The 18,351-nt window shown below is 33.8% G+C and overlaps 1 protein-coding gene and 1 long non-coding RNA gene across 2 annotated transcripts; both read left to right on the top strand.

The window, feature by feature from the left end:
* The first annotated feature begins 1,090 nt into the window (after positions 1 to 1,090).
* LOC139814193 (uncharacterized) lies at positions 1,091 to 13,461 on the top strand. Its single transcript, XM_071780286.1, has 3 exons — positions 1,091 to 1,873; positions 2,145 to 12,729; positions 13,189 to 13,461. The coding sequence occupies exon 2, from the start codon at positions 2,778 to 2,780 to the stop codon at positions 10,137 to 10,139; it is 7,362 nt and encodes a 2,453-aa protein (XP_071636387.1). The 5' UTR covers positions 1,091 to 1,873; positions 2,145 to 2,777; the 3' UTR covers positions 10,140 to 12,729; positions 13,189 to 13,461.
* A 3,869-nt stretch (positions 13,462 to 17,330) lies between these two features.
* LOC139811712 (uncharacterized) lies at positions 17,331 to 18,161 on the top strand. Its single transcript, XR_011731725.1, has 2 exons — positions 17,331 to 17,613; positions 17,955 to 18,161. It is a non-coding gene; the product is annotated as an uncharacterized lncRNA (long non-coding RNA).
* The last annotated feature ends 190 nt before the right edge of the window (positions 18,162 to 18,351 follow it).

The raw sequence follows: 18,351 nt of genomic DNA, 5'->3' as shown, positions 1-18,351 counted from the left end.
TAAAAGTAAGGAAATATACGGTTGATATTTATCCTAAACGTATTCATTCTCCTCCTTCCTACCCGCTCGTATCCTACGTATTCTTCGCGAAAGATTAAACTCGTGTTACGTGGACGAAGCAATTCCGACCCCTCTTAAGAGGGTTAACTATCCTGACACAAATATTCTACAATTCAGTAGTAGAACATTACAGTACCGACGATGTGGCGTTATCTTTTGGCACATCTTCTGTTCCATGTGTGTCCATTACCTACCACAAATTTGGAATAAAGTAGACGATCTATTCTTTAGGATACTTCTGATATTGTCAAAGAAAGTTGGGAAATATGCTGCACTTATATATCAGTTTATGCTAAAGCTGCAATATCATACAACAGATTAAATTCTCTTTTTATTACTTTAGGTATTTCATTACATAATCCTCTCTCTGCATAACGTTTTAGTCTAAATATGAAATATTTAATTATAATACAGAACATTATATCGTACCATCTTCATTTTTAAAAGATTTTAATATAAAAATTTTCAATATATATATATATATATATCTACCCATATTTACAAGATGGTTAGCTGTTATAATATTACAGTCATTTAATATTATAAGGAAGGATCGCTCGTCACGTAAGGATCATCTTATAATAATATTCGCCGAATGAAAGAGCGTATTCTTTATGCTTATCTGAAGTCAAATGTAAGACGATATATCGTGGGGAGAACGTAGCGATTGGAGCATGTTATCGATATCGTTCACTACCCACCGCCTTCTCGTGAGTGCCGTTGCGCAACACGCAACACATATAATACATGTATGTATACGTTACACATAAATATAAAATAAATTTAAATAAAAGTAAAGAAACAAATTATAATTTTTTCTAAATATTATATTTTATTTATTATGTAAATTTAAGTATGCTTTAAAAAATGTAATAATTTTTTAAATGCAAGAAGTTTTCTTTAAAGTGTATTGATTAAGAGAGGATTTTTATGCATTACATTTTTAAATTTCAAATTTTATGTTTACAAATATTTATTTCATTACATTTATAGTTTTTAATATTTTTATATTTATAAATTTTATCTTTATAATAGCATAATTGTCAGTATATCAAAATTTGGTAGAAGAGAATCAATAAATCAACAATAAATAACGTCGCGCATCGTCAACTCGTCAATCCGAGATTCGAGATTCGAAATCGTCGAAATCCACCGCTCAAAGTTCATCGAGTCATCGAAGTGACGAGCGCATATGGTTCCTGCGCACAGGACGCGGAAACCTTTGCCGCGCAGCGAGAAGGGACGCGGTAGCCAATCAACGTGCCGTTTTTCGTTACAGGAACAAGTTCATTGGCTGCCGCGTCGTCTCTTCCCGCGCGACATGCGATTCCGCGATTCCACGTCTTGTCTGTACGCAGGAGCCAATAGACGAATAAACCAGACTTCGAGACGGGCTTCACGTGGTCTTTCCTTTTGATGTGCGTTACGTGCTCGCGAGATCTTGGATCTTGGTCATTTGCCGGCAGAACGTATGTGCGTTAGTAGTCAGTAAACGTAATTGTGAATAAGCAATTAAAGAATAAAAGCTGCCCGGGAATCGCAGCGAGCGGCGGACGTAAATTTCGCCGACAAAGACAGTGTCGCGCGACAACGACAACGTGTAATATCGAAGGCGCCCCGAACACCGAGTGATGCTATTACGTCATCTTAATAGACCTGTGACACGTGTGTGTCTCGGCCACTACAAGGACTCGAAATAGTGATTGCGATTAAGAACAAAGAAAAGTCGCTTGCCGGGAAAAACAATTTGTACCGAATTGCGAGAGACTTGTTACTACGTGTTACCAGCCGACTTACGTCGAATTACTTACAGGTATTTGTTACAATTGCGTGTGCGTGTTGATACGCGACATTGCGAATAACTTCCGAGTACATCGCGAGTCATATGCATATACGAAACATTTGAGTGTGCATGGCGAGTGCGAGTGTGGTGTCTGTACGAGCGAGTGAGATACGTTCTATTGTAAGTGAATACGGTACAACTGGTACAAGTTGTTTGAATCTTTTTTCCTTTTGCACCACACTGCTATTCCGGGTGTCGTAGATATCTGAAACCAAATTAATAACAGTTCTCTGTTGCGTAGAATAACTGTCTACTGTGAGGAATACTTACCTGTTGCTGAGAACAATGTATACAGGATATAAGCCGATCCTATAGTGGAGTGAGCAGCTGAGTCTGAGATGGTACCTGTAACAAAGGGAGAAAAGATTATCAATCAGAGGAATTCTTCTTGATGGTGAAATCAAGTGGTGACCATAAGGACTGAATCAATTTTGTTTATTTTTTATAACGTCTGTTCAGTCATAACTTTAGTTTACAAAACACAGACTTAACAAATTTGAAATTTACATTGCGAAAAATACATGACAAATTTACATCCTTCAGTGTATTGCAGACCAATAGAACATTACTGGCCTGTTCTTATGCTTTTGACCTGTGGTTGATTCTCCTCTGTGTCACTTCCAATATTATCTAAAAACATATTATATTAGCATAGCTTTTAGCATAGCTTTAGACTTAGACATGTGCCAAGAAGTATTTCTTTATTCGTGCCATTTTAAGTAAATTTTGTCATCCTACTGCTGGAATAATTGGACCTTATTGTTAGAGAAGTTTATAGAGAAAAGGGCACACAAAAACAAACTGATTTTTGACAGCTATAGCTTTTATCACTTACTTCTAAATCTAAAGAGGAATTTATAACAGAATACAAAAAATGAAGAAACAAGCAAGAGAATTTCATCCCCAAGTTCTAACTCAACTCGAAAAGGCAGTATCAGAAGATAATATTGATAGCTTAAAAAAATTATGTAATTTAATTGACAACATAAGTAACGCAGAAGATCAAATAACTTTGAGAGATTATTATGATAATGCCAACAACCCTGTTAGAAGCACTAATTTAGTTATCTTAGCTTGCAAACATAATAAAGTAAAAATTTTAGAGTATCTATTTGATAGTGACAGTAAAATTCTAAATAATCTGTCTATTGTTACTGGAAGAAACACTATACTGCCAGATGATGAAGATGAAACGTGCCATAATGCCATTTATTATGCTATACGTTCATGCAATGTTGAGCTTCTTGATACGCTCATTAGTAAATGGCCAGGTAATTATTTTGCTGTTTATTTAGGAGAATTGGATAGAATACTTTCAAGAGCTTATGAAGAATTAAAATTAAAGGACGTACCATTATCAGCCGAAATGGAAATTTTTGTTGAAAATAAGTTAGTAAACCTCCGTTTCTTCTCTAATGGTTCTCGAAAAGATAAAAATGTGAAGAATTATCTTAATAATATCAGAGAACGGATTGAATTAACACTTCAAAACATTAACTTGTTAAAGACAGATTACTCAAACGCGGAAAAAGTAGACAAAAGGGCTTTATTTGTAGCAAAATTTATCGCTCAAAATATTTATATATTAAAGCGGCAGTTAAACTCAACCTATGATAGATTACCTTGGGAAGAAATGGAGTTTTGCTTAGTCAGTTTTGTTTCCTCTCACACAAAACGACAAGAAATTAATCTATTTTATAATGCTACGCTGAATAAAAGCAAAATACTAAATCACTTAGAAAATTTTGCAAAGAAACTTGAAGATATAAAAGATAATATAGGAAGTGTGAACATTGGTAAATTTGCTGATTTTCCAAAGTTAAAACGCGAGAAAGTTGTTGCTGAGATTATTAGCAGTTGTCCTCAATTTGAAGAGTTGTATGACGATTACCAACAAATTAGGGATATCCATTCTTTAATAAAAATAAGTGATTATATAAAGTTGGCGTTATCGGCTGATCCTAAAGAAAGAGAAGGACAGTTAATTATTACAAGGGTTTTACAGGTTATCGGTGAGCATTTAAAAAACACTTTAGAATCGCCAAAGTTATCTAATAATACAAGTGAGCTTTTGCTATTCTCGTTACCAAAAAACACAAGAGAAATAATTATAGACTTACGTAATTCACTATCACATGCTTATTCACTCTCTAAGAGAACAGAAATTGAGGAAAATACAGATGTTAGTTTTTTTACCGGTGTTCAAAATGATACTAAAAGAATCGATATTGTAATTACTGCTATTCTTTACAGTAAAAAAATTAGAACGATCAGAATGCTGTTAAAAAAAATTGCTGATAGTGAGAGCTCAGGCGAGATAAAAGAAATGGCTGAAATATTTAGTAATGTTAAATTGGATGAAATGATATCGGAAAATTTTAAAATGATGGAATACGAAAAACTTAAAAAACTCATCAAAAAATTAAGCGATTGTATAACTGAAAAGACGAATTATGAAAATGAGTTGTTTAATAAAATTAATAATATAATTAGTTGTGCAGAAACTCGGTCAGAAAATATCAAAATTGATTATATTACAGGATATAAATTGATAAAGGCCTTAATCAGTTTGAGTGAAAATATTAAGTTTGACTACAACATTATTAAAGGAACGAAAATTTTTGCTAAACGAACATTAGAGAATATGACTTTGAAAATTAAGCCTTATAATCTTAACGAAATTTCTGCGTTGGTAATGAAAATTTTTCGTAGTGTTAGATTAAGAATACCAGATGACAACCTTGCTAGAGTAAACACATTAATTTGCGAAATTTTTTTTTATCTTCCTGAATTTGGAACAAGTGATATCAGATGGATTAAGAAATTAAGAGGAATGTTGAATGAGGACGGTTCGTTTATTTCTACATATAAACAAAGGAAAACTTACGATATAACAGAAGAAGAATATAATAATCAGCTTTCCCTGAAGCTATCTAAACTGAAAAATATTTTAAGTAATAACGCATTGAGTGATCAATTAATTGAAAAATTACCTTTATTTAAGAGTGATAAAAAATTGCAAACACTAGTAGAAATGCTTGTACTAGATATAATGTCAATTTTAGATACCTCAGAGCATTACTTGGAAAATAATCTACTTTTTTTAGACGATAACACTCCTTTATTAACTGGAAAATGTTTACGTAATCATTTAGCGCATGATAATGCTTTAGTTGACGTTTTGCTATCTGATCCTTCAATAGCAGTTGTTTTGAACGCTAAAAAACTTACTGAAGAAAATATAATAAAAAGCAAGAAGAAAATTGGCAAATCAGTAAGCGATAATTCTTTCAAGTTGAGGGAGAAATTCAATCAAGACTTAGATACTATTACTAATCAGGAAAGAATGTTTGTTGCTTTGGAACAAGGAAATTTAGAAAGTTTAAAGGATTGTTTAAAAAGAGGAGCAGATATTAATGCTAGAAGTGTTAATTCTTGGACCACGTTACATCTTGCTGCTAAGGGACCCAGTCTTGAAGTTATAAAATTCATTCTTGATAAAAATTTAAACGTTAATGTGAAAGATATTAATGGTCAAAGCCCACTGCATATTGCTGCTGCCCATGGAAGGAAAAATATTGTAGAATTTTTTGTAAAAGCAGGTTTATGTGTTAATGAGCTGGATAAAAGAAACAGAACTCCGTTACATGTTGCTGCTCAATATGGTCACGAGGATACTATTGAATTTTTATTAAGAAATAAAGCGAATATTAGTGCCCAAGATAAAAGTGGTTTTTCACCTTTACACTATGCAATAGATAATAATCATATCAATGTGACAGAGATTTTACTAAAAAAAGATAGGAACGTTGATATCAATGAAACTACAGGTGGTCTTGCCCCGTTGCACGCTGCTGTAGAGAGAGGTCATCTAGAGTTAGTTAATTTTTTGCTTCAAAATAAGGCAGACGTTAACGTTAGAAATGATGAAGATTGGACACCGTTACATGTAGCAGCGTCATACGGCCATCTGGAAATAGTAAATGCTTTAATTTTAAAAGGAGCTGATATTAACGCTAGAATAATAACTGGCTGTACACCATTACACTATGCAGTAGAAAATGGTCATGAGTCGATAGTAAATATTCTATTGAAGCACGGAGCTAATGTTAATGCTGTCAACAAATTCTACAATAATACACCTTTGCTCTTTGCGGCAAAAGATGGGCATGAGGGAATTGTTAAAGCTCTACTGAAAAATAAAGCCGACGCTAGTATTGCCACTGTTACAAGTTATACTCCATTGCATCTTGCTGCCGCGTATGGTCATTTAGAAATGGTTGTTGCTTTACTTAAACATGGTGTGGACATTTGTGCTAGGGCTCAAGATAATTCTACACCATTATACTGTTCGGCAGATGGTGGTCATAAGGAAGTTGCTGAAGTTTTAATTAAAAATGGAGCAAAAGTTAATGCCAAAACCACTACTAATTTAACGCCATTACATGTAGCTGCAATGCGGGGCCACAGAGACATTATTAATCTTCTAATAAAAAATAAAGCTAATGTTAGTGCTAAATCTCATGGTGGTATGACACCATTGCATGCAGCTGCTCTGAACGGTCACATAGACATTATTGATCTTTTAATAAAAAGTGAAGCTGAGATTGAGGCTAAAGCTCATGACGGTATTGATCTTATAATAAAAGATACACCTATGGTTAATGCTAAATTTCATAGTGGTATGACACCATTGCATTTTGCTACTCTTAGCGGCCGTGAAGATACTATCGGTTTTCTAATAAAACACAAAGCTAATGTTAACACTAGAGCTATTAATGGTTTTACTCCATTACACACTGCTGTTGTAGAAGGCCACAAAGGTATTGTTAACCTTTTAATAAGAAATAAAGCCCAAATCGATGCAAAAGATTTTGCAGATAATACTCCATTACATATAGCCGTGCAAGCAGGTAATAAAGAAATCGTTGAAATTCTGGCAGCAAATGGAGCCAATGTTAATGTTGAGAGCGGTAACATGACACCATTGCTTTCTGCTATAAAATGTAATTACAGGGAAATCGTGGAAGTTCTTATAGCAAATGGGGCTAATGTTAACGCAGAAGGCATTAAATGTTTGTCACTAGCAGTTCTTGCTGGATACAGTGATATTGTAGAAATATTGCTAGAAAAAACCTATGTTGATATGAAAGATCCTGCAAATGCTAATCTATTACATTGGGCTGCAGGTAGAGGTCATACGGATGTAGTGAATGCTCTGATAGCAAGAGGAGCTGATGTTGATGCCAGAACTTCTAATAATCTAACACCATTATGTTTTGCAGCGCAGGAGGGTTATGAGGAAATCGTTGAGATTTTTATAGCAGGTGGAGCTAACGTCAATGTTAAATCTACAGAAAATGTTACACCATTACATTTGGCAGCAGTAAATGGTCATAATAATGTTGTAAAAGTTTTGCTGGATAATAAAGCAAATATTAATGTTAAGAATAATGACGATAGAACACCTGACGAATTAGCAGTGGCACGTGGTCATTTACAAGTAGTTAAATTGTTAATGCAGTACAAGAAAATAGATATTGTTTCTAAACGTAACGATGATTATACGATATTGCATATTGCTTCAGAAGAAAGTAACTTAGAGATGATAAAATATTTGGTAGATAAGGGATCTGATGTTAATGCTACAAATATTTTTGGCTCAAAACCTATACACATTGCAGCCAGAGAAGGTTATAAAGATACTGTAGAATTTTTCCTTAGTAAGGGATTAAGTATTAATGATCCTGGTATAGCTAATCAGACATTACTACACTATGCTGCAATAAAAGGTCATTTAGAAGTTGCGAAGTACTTGATATCACAAGGCGCTGACGTTAATGCTAAAGATGATAATGGTTTAACTCCTATGCATGTTGCTGCTAATTTCGGTTATAGAGATTTTATTGAAGTTTTATTAAAAAATGGAGCAGTTTATAACGCTGTTGACAATTCTTCTACAAGACCTTTAGAATTGTCGGATGACGAAAGCGTTATCGATCTATTAACGGTAACTGAAAAATTGTTTGAGGCTGTAAAACGTAATTGTTCTTCAGAAGTTGAGAATTACATTAAAGGAGGTGCGATCGTTAACGCCAAAAATATTAATGGAACATCATTACATTATGCTGCGTGGAAAGGTTATGATAGGATTGTCAATATTCTATTACAAAAAAAAGCTGATCCTAATGCAGTTAACAATAAGGGGTTTACTCCTCTACATTATGCTGCTAAGTTTTCTCACTTAAAAATTGTAAAGCTCCTATTATCTAATCGTGCAGTGTATAATGCAGTTTCTGATGATGGTAAAACACCATCAGGATTTGCTGAAGACGAATGTGTAACTAGTTTATTTAAATTACTGAGTGACTCATTTAAACATGTTAAAAATGATAATTCTCAAGTTATTAATGATCTTAACAAGATAAAGGATATTGATACAGTAAGAGCAATAATGAATGCTTGCGATAGAGAATACAAAACGTTAGTAGTTGCTGCAGTGCATAGTAACTTCTCAAAAGTCGAACAGTTGAAAGAGGTATCACAAGATGATGCATCCGTTCAGTTTAAAATGGGTTTATTGCTTCTCAATCAAGGTGATAATCAGGGGGCCTTAAGTTTGTTTAAAAGCTCATATGAAAAAAGAAAAGAAATGCTAGGGTCAGATAATCCTGGCACTTTAGATATTCAGAAATACATAGGCAAAGTATCGTATACACAAGGGGCTTACCAAGAAGCTTTAAATACATTTGAAGACATTTTCCAGAAACAGAAGGAAATATTGGGTTTGAATGACAAGAATACTTTAAGTACAAAGAGTACAATTGCTTTAGTGCTGTATAGGCTTGGAACGAATGAAGAAGCTTTTAATATTTATCAAGAAGTTTGTCCAAAACAAGAAGAATTATTAGGACCAAATCATTCAGATACATTAGAAACTTACTGTCACATGGCAATCGTATTAGAGGAACAAGGCAAACACGAAGAAGCGTTAAATATTAATAGAACAGTTCTTGAAAGAAAAAAAAATATATTAGGTGCAAATCACTCAACAGTTGTGTGTATTGAAAATAATGTAGCAAAGATTCTGGTTGACCAAGGTAAGTTTGATGAGGCATTGAAAGTTTATAAAGAGGTTTACGAGAAGAAGAAAGTAGTTTTTGGTATTAATCATTCGAGTACTTTGGGAACGTTATATAACATTGCTGCAATGTTTCTCAGTCAAAAAAAATATCAGAAAGCCTTGAAAGCTTTTCAAGAAGTTTTTGATATCCAGAAACGTGTTTTAGGATCAAATAATCCTAATACCCTGCAAACTCAATACAGCATGGCAAATGCACTTAATTTTCAAGGTAAATGCATTGATGCACTTAAAGTCTACAAAGAATGTTTCAATCCAATCAAAGCTGTTTTTGGAGCAAGTCATCCCATTGTTTCAGATATTTTAAAAAAGATAGAAAATATTAATTTTGTACTTAAGTTTAAAGGTGACGAACGATCGGAAATTCTTCAGTATCTGCAGAAAGACATTAACATTGCTGCTAGTAATGGTGATATACAAGCTGTTAAGCGCCTATTAGGAGATGGAGTTGATGCCAATGGTAAAGACATTGATGGAAGAACACCGTTACATTACGCTGTTAGCAGTGGACAGGCAAGTGTTGTGAACATCTTACTAGAAAACGGAGCTGATGTTACTCGAGTTACTAATAAAGGTAATACACCGTTACACACTGCTACTTCTAAAGGTTACAACGAAATTGTTGAAGTTTTATTACAACATGTAAGTCATGATAAATTAAATGATTTTATCAATGCTAAAACCGCTGCTAGCGGTGCGACATCGCTTCATGTTGCAGCTAAGAATGGGTTTTTGGATGTTACCAAGACTTTATTAATGCGAGGTGCGATTTATAACATAAAAAATAATGAAGGTAAAACACCGCTTGATCTTTCTAAGGCCCAAAATGTTAATGACTTACTGAAACTAGTTGAAAAATTGTTTAAAGATGCGAAAGATGGTAACCTTGAAATGATTAGCAAATTAAAAGCGATAGAACCTGAAGAGTTTGTAGTTGTAACAAATGCTCGTAATAATCAAGGAAATACATTATTACAAGTTGCTATAGTTAATAGACACAAGAATGTTGCGAGTAAATTATTAGAAATGCTAAAGAAGTTAGATAAAAGTCAAGTTGTCAATATAGAGAGAGGAATTAACAGTTTAAAACTTTAATGAATGCTGTTGAAATATTACGTAACTTTTTAAAGAATTTCAGCATCAATTTTTTATCAAAAATAGAGTATATAAAATATCCTTATCCTTTGAAGATGCGGTTGATACTGTTATTCTTTAATTGTTTTGTCTGTTATGAGAAGGACTATACCACCATACTGCCTACCTTAATAGTAACATTCAGTCATGTAAGAATTTTTTTTTAGATATACGGAGTAGTAAATGTGCTACGATACGCGTTCAAAAAATTTAATATTTTTAGGTATAATAACGTCTTTATTTGGAATAGTTGGAACTGGGTGAATGAAAACCTATTAATTTTTTATTTACTATCAAATTAAGTTCTGTCTAGTAGTTCATCCACTTTTCAGGTTATTTTTTTATTTTTTATAATTGAATTTTTAAAATAATAGAAGGGGGTGTACCTTTTGTATCACTTTGCTTTTTTTTCTTTAATAGTATACTTTTTCTTACTACTATATATTGAGTTTTCAGTGCTGTTGGTTATTTAAAGGTCTTTTTATTGCTGCTTTCTTTAAATTTCGCATTATAATTTTGGCTTTTCTGTTTTGACAAAGTGCAAACAGTTTTTTTTTATTTTGAAGTTTGATACAAAATGCTGCATATCTTTCAGCGTGTGCAGTCATGTCTATACGATGGATATAGTTAGCTTGCAATTGTGGTGTATCATAATTGATAACGTGTAGGAATATCAGGACTACGACATTAATTACGATGAAAAGAATTGATCTCTTTCACGTTTGTGCTGTTTTAAATTACAGTGCCAAAACGCTTGAGTTAGCTTTGTACAATTTGTTAGCCATCAGTTACTTTGCTTCTTGCTTTGTATTGACAAAAATAGTGATAGATTGTTCACGCCAATATAATTCGACTGGTGGAATAAATTTGCCATATTTTTTTGGTTTTGATGCATGAATAATTTCTTGCTTGATGCTTGATTTCCGGAACGGGCCTTTACATGGGTTGATGCCATTAACGTGGGTTTTGCTGAGTTTTGCCTAATTTCATTCTGAGTATGTGAGATGCACAACAGGAGAGACTTGATCAAATACTATATAATAGACTAATCAAGATTATTTCCAACAATGAAGCTTGTGCGTTCGAGTAACGTTTAGCACAGGATAATTTATGCCCGACCGGCGTGTCGGCCAGAAGCATTCGTTGCGAGAAGTCGTTGACAAATTAAGCAATTTTTTGTAATTATTAGGTGAAAAGACTACGTGTAGCTATATATTAAAAGATCTGAAAACTTGGTTGAACTTAATCTGGTAACTTATTTGACGTGATATTTGGTCGTACTGTTTCTTATAATAAGAAACATAGAAGACATATTTGGAGGAAGAATAATTAACCGTAACCACTACAATGGATCACGATAAATATTATAAGCAGGATAAAGATGGGATCCAGGTCAGGCCAGGTTACAGCTGCTGGACAAATCTTATCACAAATTCGCCATCGATATTATCGTTATGTAGCGTCGGCTACCAGATTCTTGGAGGAAGAAAGTCAACATACAACAACATGCATCCGAGATACAAAATACATTCAACAGGAGATCATAAGGCGAGCGGGAAATATATTCCGTCGTACCGAAGAGTTCGAGTACATAGAAGCACGAACCAAAGCCCGACAAACAACAACACAGAAATCACCGGTTGCCGTAGCCGCCTATGCAAACAATCAGTATACGCGCTTTGATTGCCAGCGAATCCCGTGTTGGTTTTGCTCCCAATGCGGCAAAGATGGCATATTAACAAAGGAATGCCATTCGCTGCCAGGAAATGCCACTTGGGTCAAGAAAAAAGCGGTCATACCTCGGTCAAAAAAGAAATTAGTCGGAAGAAGAATGTCTGTAGCAAGTTCTGTGAGTAGAGTTTACGAAATTTGAAGAAATCCGAGAGCCCACGGACTGGTTGCAACATGTCATCTAAGTTAAGATGAACGTGCCGATTAAATAGCAGTACCGCTTTTGTCGCGTTCCAGCATGCGTACGCACACGGTCGCACATTGTACGCATCTACGGTCCAGACAATTTGCCGATTTGCTACAAGAATTCAGGATACATCAATGCTTCACACCAGCACATGCCCCGTTGTATTCCGGTCGAATGCACTAATTGCAACATCATGATCACAATACATACAGAAAAAAACTATAAGACCTGGGACGAACGATTGTCCGAGCTGCAGTTACCCTATAACACTGTGATGCACGATGTCACCGGCTACACGCCTGCCTTCTTCAATCAATGGGGATGAATTGAGATGCCCGAGCGGAAAACACCAAGACCGGGACCGCTACACCACTACACACCGCCATGGATTGGAAGAGACGTACGAGTTTATAAAGATTTAGTTAACCTGCGGTACAATTTACTGGCGAGATTGGCAGCCTCACATCGAGGAATGGGTGTAGAAACGAGACCACTCGCTATCTCCATCTGAAGGCAGACAGGATTCGACACAAAATTCACGCCGAAATGTATGAGCTAGAATGAAATACGCCGCATTATCTCCCCGGTCATCTAAGACTTCAGGAACCTCTAGCGGAAATGGATATTTAAAAGGTATACAGAAATTTGTTTATCTTTTATATTTAGTCTGTGTAGTATTGTGGTGCTATCCGTATATAGATATTTAATTTAAGTATATTCGATCGTGTGTATACACAGATGAATATTCAAATACACACAGACCTTGAATAGGATACACATATTTGATATACATATACAGAACTCTATACTCATACACAGAAAAGAAGTGTTAATGAAGACTTATATACTTGTGTATATATATAAGCAGGAATATATAATCTTATAAGAATTTCAACTTTTTTTCTTGATTAAACTATATAAATACCTTCAAACAAGTATTCTTTATTTAACGCAATTTATGTCTCATTTCAAGGTTATAGATTTTATTCTTGCTTATATACAACTACCTATATGTCTTGATTTAATACTTCTTTTTTTCTGTGCATAAATTCTGTATACCTTCTACAAATCTTGTATATATTATTTCTCTAGGGACTGCACAGGCAAGTAGTATCGCCACGTGTACATTCAAGATTTGAAGCGGTCATCAAAAAATTGTTGCGCGACAACCCGTCGGAATACAATTAAGTTCAACCAGCCATGGAGCAACTATCCAGGTGGCACAACTATTCGCACCGACCCCAGCAGAACGAAACCAACGGCGAATCGCGAATTGGGATGATGATCCAGCATTCCCACGCCGTCAACTGAGCGAAACAAGTGTGACTGACTATATCGCGACTGCCAAGACCACTCACAACAATATTGATATATGTAGATATATGTTTATAATTTATATATATATATATATATATATATATATATATATATATAGTATTATATATTGTATGTATTATATATATTACATATTATATATATATAATACTGTAAAAATAAAATAATTTATCTATATATATTTATATATATGATATATTCTTAAATTTTTACAGTGTTATCTTTCCATGAACATTTTACAGCACATTATTGCATATTACTGTAACGAAATGATTTGGTTGGATTAGTTATTTGAATATTATAAATATATTAGCTAATATATAAAATACATACAGAAGCATCAACAAATACAAATATTACGATTTTCTTGGGAGACTAATTACTGTATAAGGAAAACGATAATTTTTTAAGTATGTTTATATATAAAACTGTCATATTATAAAAATAAGTTTTGCTACTTATAAAATGTTATAATTACAAGATAAATTACATCAATATTGAGAAGAAAGAAAAAAGATATAAATGTACAAGTATCGTTTTGACATTATCAACAATGTCACCAAGGAAATGTCGAATTCGAAGGAAATTAAAATAAGCTGAAAGAAAAGTAAGAAAATACAAAATTCATGTTGAAGAAGAAAGATAATGCGAAAGTAGATATATGAATTTATTATATATGGCAATAGATAAATTTTTTCCACAAGCAACGGCAAAGGACCTTGCAACTGAATGAATGGGAAATGGCTTTCGGTCAAATAGGCTGAAAATTTTTATGTTTGTATTTTGATTAAAAGTCTCCATGGGCACAACCCTCGAAAATGGACTGTTTCGGTGTTATTGACCCTAAAGCATATTCGACTGATGATATAGTAAAGATTTTCTTACACTTCGGAAGTTTATCAAATGTTTATATGTGTATAATATTTGCATGTGTATAAATGTTTATATGTGTATACAATTTTTGAATGCACACGCTCCTACACATTCCCTCACACATACAAGAATATATCTGTGTATAGATATTCGGGATTCAGTGCGCAGCAGAGCCAGACCTCGTTCCACGGGTTGCGCGTTTTCAGGAACCGCTCTCGAGCGAGCCTGTCGAGCACCGCGACGTGACGTCGGCCGGGTTTTTCCAGGCGTTACTTGCGCACATTTTCGCAAGTGCCGGCCTTTATAGAAGCATGAGTTGGCCGCTTTGTTGCTTTTTCGCACGGTTTCACGTCGATAATGGCACATTAATCTGTTCTTTTCAGAACATGTTTACTTGCACGTGAGCAAGATTTCTGCGGCCTTTTTGGCTTAATTAATTGGCTTACTCGGCACACACGCTTTATAAACTACACTCATATATTCTTGAACGCATAAATACGTATGTACTTACATGTCATACTATGCATTCATTATTTTATACATATGTACAACACCCTCCTCCATGTACAACAGACATTTTTTTTATATGTGTACATGTTTTGTATATGTGGGGGTGTGGGAGTGTGTGTGTTCAAGAATTTGCAAATATTATACACATAAACATTTAATACGCTTTTGAAATGTAAGAAAAACTTGCTGTATTATCAGTTAGATACATACGCTCTTAGGGTCAATAACGCCGAAATGGTTTTGTCTATTAAGACTTTTAATTAGAATGCCCTAAATTACGACATATTAAAATTTTAACCCATTTGACAGAAAGCTATTTTCCATTGATTTAATGCGAGGTTCTATTTTGTAAGTGCAAGTGCATGTCTGTTTGAAGTAAATGCCAAAGGTAGAATAGTTCTATTTTCAAACAACATGATCTTTATATTTCTCTAGTCTTAAAGCATATAAAGATTTAGCGGTTTTTAAATTATTCTGCCTGCCTAATCCTGTAACATAAGAACGACTACATATACATTTTATCTAACTCCAGGTATTTATAATGTGGCATTTAAAGTATTAAAAATTAAAAGTAAAACATAAAAAGAAATTGATAAGTATTATATTTTATGTTTAGACACAATGTCTTTAAAAGCACATTTATTTTGTAATTTTGTACAAGCTGTAACTTTGTCGCTATCGTTATCGCTATCGCTATCGCTATTGCCTATCGTGCAAGGGGCTATAGAGTTTTAGATTTTCAAGATATAGGGTTAGATAAGATGTATATTGAACAAGGTTTAAATATACTTGCATGAAATGTAGTTATAATGCTAGTTAGAGGTATATGCCAATTTTAGAAACTACCATTGGCATATTTTTTTAAATTCTACTTTTGATAGGTCTTGGTTATTAAATATTTTACATAAGACTGTAATAGTAAGAAATATTGATTTAAGAGTTGCATTACCTTAGATATAAGTTCAATTTTGTATAGCTGTCTGAATTATTACATATCAATATTAGAATGTAGTACTTTGAACATAATAATAAAAAATATTTTATATTTTTGATGCATCATATTTAAAACACGAAACAGATATGCTTGAAATTCAGACATCTATTGATAACAATATTTTCGTTAATATGGGAATAGATAATTACGAATATTGCAATATGCTAATAACCGAAGAAAATGCATTTACGTATATTTATGTATATTTATTAAAACGCTGTTTTGTAAACCATATACATATGAAATGTGTAAATTACTTTAAGAAAAAGTAGTGATTTAAAAGCATATGATAATTTCCGTATTAACAGAAAATGTATTTAGCCATTTGCATATTATAAGTTCTTTATTTCTACTATTATATTAAAGAAATGCATACAAATCTTTTGAAAATTATTTATTATTAAGCCACTTAACGTAGTGGAAAGTATATTGTAACCATTTTTTCAGAAGTTGAATTTTCTTTTGTATGCTCTAATTTTCTAAGAAATTAAATTAAATTAAATTTTATATTAGGATCCGTTTATTTTATATATACCTACTCTAAAATTTATTAACCGAGATTTCAAAAAACAAAGAAAACATAAGAAAAAAGTCAGTTCTATAACACAAGTAAAATTTATTAATTTTGATAATATGAATTTTGTTAACTAATTATGTATGATTTATGTAATTAATTACAAATATGCATGTAAATTACATAATTAACTAAAAATGTGCATGTTACCAATTATGTATGTACCTACATATTTAACTATAAATATGCATGTAACTAGTATACATGTTAACTGGTAGTACGTATAAGAAATCTTATATATATTTATTTTTATTCATATGTTTTTTTAACGAGTACAGTATTATCGAAATTAATATTACTACTCAATATTGTATTTGTAAATGTATAACATATTGCTTTATCGATGTGTACTTTATCGATTATACATCAATATATTTCTATATTTTTGAAATAAATAAAATTTGTATTTTTTTTACTTACATGTGTTGAATTGAATATTTTTGCTTTAAATATTTAATTAATATAATATTTCTTAGGATTTTATTTATTATAATATTAATACCATTATATCGTAATATTTGATATGAAATAAAATATATATATGGTAGAACTATAAATGACAAGTCTATTCAAGCATTGTCAAGACATTCGGCATACGTATTAGAACAATAACAATTGTCAAGCAGTTTTAATTATTCAAATTAAAATAAAGCGCGCTCGCACAATTAACAACATGCATACGGTTATTCCAAAGATTAAAGACACCGATGATAGACGTGTATATACTGCTAGACCGCTATCTTTGGCCGATCGGTTTACTGAAAAATGTGTCAATATCAAACAGAGAGCGTATTCTTTCTTCACAGCATTTTATTTCTGAAGTCATCAAATGTAAGACAATATATCGCGGGGAACACATAGCGACTGAAGCGTGTTATCGATATCGATCAACACCTTCTCGCAATTCTATTGAACAACTACGTTATACATAAATAAAATATGGGTAGACTTCCGAAAACGGCCCCCCTCCGATTTCGATGAAACTTTGTGAAAAGCTTCGTTTTGGGTTAAAATGAAAGCCCTTAAAAGGAATTTTGGCGACTCCTATGATAAAGCCATTTTTTTAGATAAAATGATAAAAAATATAGGAAAATCTTCGTAATTCTACAGGATGTTATAAATTGAATATATACTGTTTGTATTTAATGATTTAATGTTTTTATTATATACTTACAGCAGAATACATAAATAATATGCTTTGTAATATATTACACTTTCCACGCGAACCGAGGTTCACGCACACCCCCCGTGCTTTCGGGGGAGGTGCGGTAATCCCGAAATAGTTCACGCATACACTTTCCACGCGAACCGAGGTTCACGCACACCCCCCCCGTGCTTTCGGGGGAGGTGCGGTAGTACCGAAATAGTTCACGCATACACTTTCCACGCGAACCGAGGTTCACGCACACCCCCCCCCCCGTGCTTTCGGGGGAGGTGCGGTAGTACTGAAATAGTTCACGCATACACTTTCCACGCGAACCGAGGTTCACGCACACCCCCCCCCCCCGTGCTTTCGGGGGAGGTGCGGTAGTACCGAAATAGTTCACGCATACACTTTCCACGCGAACCGAGGTTCACGCACACCCCCCCGTGCTTTCGGGGGAGGTGCGGTAGTCCCGAAATAGTTCACGCATACACTTTCCACGCGAACCGAGGTTCACGCACACCCCCCCCGTGCTTTCGGGGGAGGTGCGGTAGTCCCGAAATAGTTCACGCATACACTTTCCACGCGAACCGAGGTTCACGCACACCCCCCCCCCCCCGTGCTTTCGGGGGAGGTGCGGTAGTCCCGAAATAGTTCACGCATACACTTTCCACGCGAACCGAGGTTCACGCACACCCCCCCCCGTGCTTTCGGGGGAGGATAAAAACATAAAGTCATTAAATACAAACAGTATATATTCAATTTATAACATCCTGTAGAATTACGAAGATTTTCCTATATTTTTTATCATTTTATCTAAAAAAA

Source organism: Temnothorax longispinosus, chromosome 1 (genome assembly GCF_030848805.1).
Source record: "Temnothorax longispinosus isolate EJ_2023e chromosome 1, Tlon_JGU_v1, whole genome shotgun sequence".
Taxonomy (NCBI): Eukaryota; Metazoa; Arthropoda; class Insecta; order Hymenoptera; family Formicidae; genus Temnothorax; species Temnothorax longispinosus.
This window is presented reverse-complemented; position numbering and strand designations above follow the sequence as displayed.

Coding starts and splice junctions, on each gene's coding strand:
- LOC139814193 (XM_071780286.1), top strand. CDS start 2,778: ATGAAGAAACAAGCAAGAGAATTTCATCCCCAAGTTCTAACTCAACTC.